General features: G+C 37.6%; 1 protein-coding gene across 1 annotated transcript in view; it reads right to left on the bottom strand.

Annotated features, from left to right (window-relative positions):
- Positions 1 to 415: 415 nt before the first annotated feature.
- Positions 416 to 3,475, bottom strand: part of GRK4 (G protein-coupled receptor kinase 4) — a 27,316-nt gene continuing 24,256 nt past the window's right edge. The window contains exons 14-15 of the mRNA XM_010000268.1: positions 2,176 to 2,298; positions 416 to 633 (exon numbers count right to left, since the gene is read on the bottom strand). Of these exons, the coding sequence (XP_009998570.1) occupies positions 580 to 633; positions 2,176 to 2,298 (177 nt within the window). The 3' untranslated portion in view covers positions 416 to 579. The remainder of the gene's footprint in view (positions 634 to 2,175; positions 2,299 to 3,475) is intronic.

Raw genomic sequence — 3,475 nt, 5'->3', positions numbered from 1 at the left:
TTAAGATAATGTTCAGAATTCTCTATATATAGAAATACAGAAAGACATTCTACAGAGCCAGGTAGTAAAGAGCAATTGGTAATAGCTGGCCACAGTGCATTGTATTCCTTTTTCCTTAGCATTTGCTGGAGAGATACATCAGGTAGTAGCACTGCCATGCTGCCAGGTAACACCAGAATTAGGGAATTGATGAGTACAGCACTTTTACTCTTAAGAGAACTGCTAATAAAGATCCTAATAAACAAGACAACTTTTCCCAGGAACATACAAAATCAAGTTATATTGATGCCATAGGTATTATCTCTGTGCTTTAAAAATCCTTTTAGCATTTCTAGATTCATTCCACTGGAAAAAAAAAAAATCAAGATAAATCAAATACATACAGAAACACACTCACTCAAATAGCACTCGCTGCTTTTTGTACAATTAAGCTTTAGTGAAAATATACATCTTAAAACAAATGAAGTACAAATGTACAAAAATCCTTGAACTCAGATAAAAAATATATATAATACACTTTGCTACAGAGATATAAAACATTTAAAGTCTGCTCATCCTTTCTGATGAGAGTAAAATGATTTAAAGTCTAGAGGACTCCTGCTCATCATCACTGCAGTCAGATTTAAAGCAGACCTGCAAGAGAAGACAAAGAGCCAATTCAGCTGCAGAACTGACATTATTGTCGCTTTGTGTGTTTTATAGGGCACAGACAGGCTGGGGGGAGGGTGTCTTTTTTCCAGCACATTTTACTCCATATTATTTACTCCAAATTATTTGGGAATAATAAAGGAAACCGCAACCCAACCCCAAATATCAAGTTGTTAAAGCTCCATTTAACCATAAGATATTTCCTTATTTTAACTTCACAGGACAATTAACTGCAATCTTACTTCAAACCCAACCAAAAGCTCTCAATCTGTATTAATTTTTTTATGAGTCTTTTTAAACACAAAGAACCATATCTTGGGACAGCATAAACCCTGGAGATTCAGCTTCAAGAAACTGCTGTCAGGCACTAGTTTTTACTTTAGCTATGTGGGATTATTAGTCCATTTAACCATTTCTTCTATTCCATTACTGTAAGTGGAAGAAAAGTGAATTTGAACTAAAAATGACAGTACTATTATAAATTCCATTATCACTGTGGCATTTTAGAGAGGTGAATTACCAGGTGACAACAAAAAAAAATCATCATGCAATTTTAATACAAGGCCCTGTTGTGGCTACTTAATGGTATGCTCCTAGCAATTTTAAAATTCCATTTCTGCTTGAAAGCAAAAGTAATTTCTCAGAGGTGTTCTCTACTGGAATATACACATGCTTCTCAAGATAATTCCACTAAGTGTAGGCACACTGAGTAAGCAGAGTTGTGTACAACATCTTCAATTGAAATCCTTTAAAAATAGCCTATTTCTCATTAACTATAAACAAGCACATTATGCCATGTCTTTTAGCTGATAAATATTCAATTAATATACCCCTATATATTTCCTATAGAGTAGAAGCTGTGTGTGTATGAAGACTGTGCATTATCAGAATCTATAAAAACATGTATTATGTTGTTGTTTTGGTAAAGGCATTAAACTTCCTAAGATACTTTAACATTTGTTTTGTGACACTTCACTCTCATTCATTTAAGAGCCATTTTTACTTTTTTGCTTGATACACCAGAAAGCTTCACTGGGAGCCCAACTTTCTAAAGAAGCGAGTCCTAGGAGTTGCATTGCTCCAACACTCTCACTTCTGAGCTTCATCAGTCATCTGGCAAAGTTTTTATTATCTCTGAATAATAGTTCAATTATCTCTTAAGTCATCTCCCCAGAAGTTTTTATAAAAGTTGGCAAAATACGTAAGGGGTAAGACCCAAATTAGTATCTTTAGGAAAGAAAGATCTATGGCACAGCCATTAATAGCACACACTAGCTTTTCCCCAGGGAACAGCTAGGAGACAGTACAGGAAGACAGACTGTCAGGGGAGGGAAAGCTCCTGGAGTTATAAGGATTGCTACAATTTCTGAAATGCAGTGCAGGGGCAAAGCCATAATGCACCAGATTATATTAGTTTCAGTATTAAGTGAACAACTTGTTTTTCCTATAATAAAATGATATAAAAAAATGGATGGATGTTAAGGTCTTACTGGCAATTTTCTTAAGAAAGAAAAGGAAAATCCTTACCTCTCCACTAAAAAGTCTGTGAAAGAAGCCCCTCTTTGGTTTAGGAGACCTCTCTCTGTCTGGTGACACAGTACCATCAGTTTCATATGCATTTATATCTTCAAAGCATCCCGTTTCAATCATCTTTGAAACACAAGAAATATAAATGAAATATCCAGACAAGCCTCTCAATCACATTTCATGTATTTACTTCAGCTGGGTACTCCTAACAACTTCCAAACTCATCAGCCAAACTACCCTACTTGCAGAGCACCACGAAGGAAAGCACGAAGCCTACATTGACTCTCCTGTGCATCCAGCAATCTGAAGAACAGCAATCACAGAATCACAGAGTCCTAGGGGTTGGAAGGGACCTGGAAAGATCATCTAGTCCAATCCCTCTGCCAAAGCAGGATCACCTAGAGCACATCACACAGGAATGTGTCCAGGCGGGTTCTGAATGTCTCCAGTGAAGGAGACTCCACAACCTCTGGGCAGCCTGTTCCAGTGCTCTGTCACCCTCACAGTAAAAAAGTTTTTTCTGATGTTTATGTGGAACCTCCTATGCTCCAGTTTACATCCATTGCCCCTTGTCCTATCACTGGACATCACTGAAAAAAGCAACGAGAGCACTATCCTGCAGTTAAGTACTCAGATGCTCCCTTGCTTTGTTAAGGCGTTTCTTCTGCTTGATGACATAAGCAGAAGTTTTTAGAAACAGCAACTGTTTTTCTTCTCGTCTATCCTGCTCATTTTGGAGCAGTCCAGCCTAACAAATATAATGTCTCTATACCCTAGACTGATTTTTATTAATAAACATGACATTGAGCAGGAGAAGTTACTCTTCTATGCAGAACACTTAGTACCTGCATAGTAGTAGGGGGAATACCTTTTACATAGGGTACAAATAGCACCCTTGGGCAAAAAGCAGCTGGTGTCTGACCACAGTAATTAAAACATAATTCTGGTGGTTTGGAGAACCATCTATCAAAAGACAACACATACTATAATTAAAAATAAGGCAATGAGATAGAGAAGGCAATGCTTTGTGGGGGGTAAAAAAAGAGAAATAATGAAGACAGATCTCTGGAGAGAAGCAAGGGATTTTTAAGTAATCTCTGCTTGAGTACACAGAAAACAAAAGGGTTAAAACCACAATTTCCAGGTGCAGAAAGGACATCAGAAAGAGTAAATGCCAAAAGGTAACAAACAGGGATGCTGAGAAGAGGGAGAGCAGTTATTGCCCAAGTGTAGTTGGCATTTATCTGTGAGTGCCGCTGATGCACATGCAACCAAGTGAGTACACCCTGTAGAGGGAAAG

The sequence above is a fragment of the Chaetura pelagica genome, unplaced genomic scaffold (genome assembly GCF_000747805.2).
Source record: "Chaetura pelagica isolate M959 unplaced genomic scaffold, ChaPel_1.0 scaffold116, whole genome shotgun sequence".
In the NCBI taxonomy this organism is placed as follows: domain Eukaryota; kingdom Metazoa; phylum Chordata; class Aves; order Apodiformes; family Apodidae; genus Chaetura; species Chaetura pelagica.
Note: the sequence above shows the minus strand (reverse complement) of the source record. Positions and strands in the feature narration are given on the sequence as shown.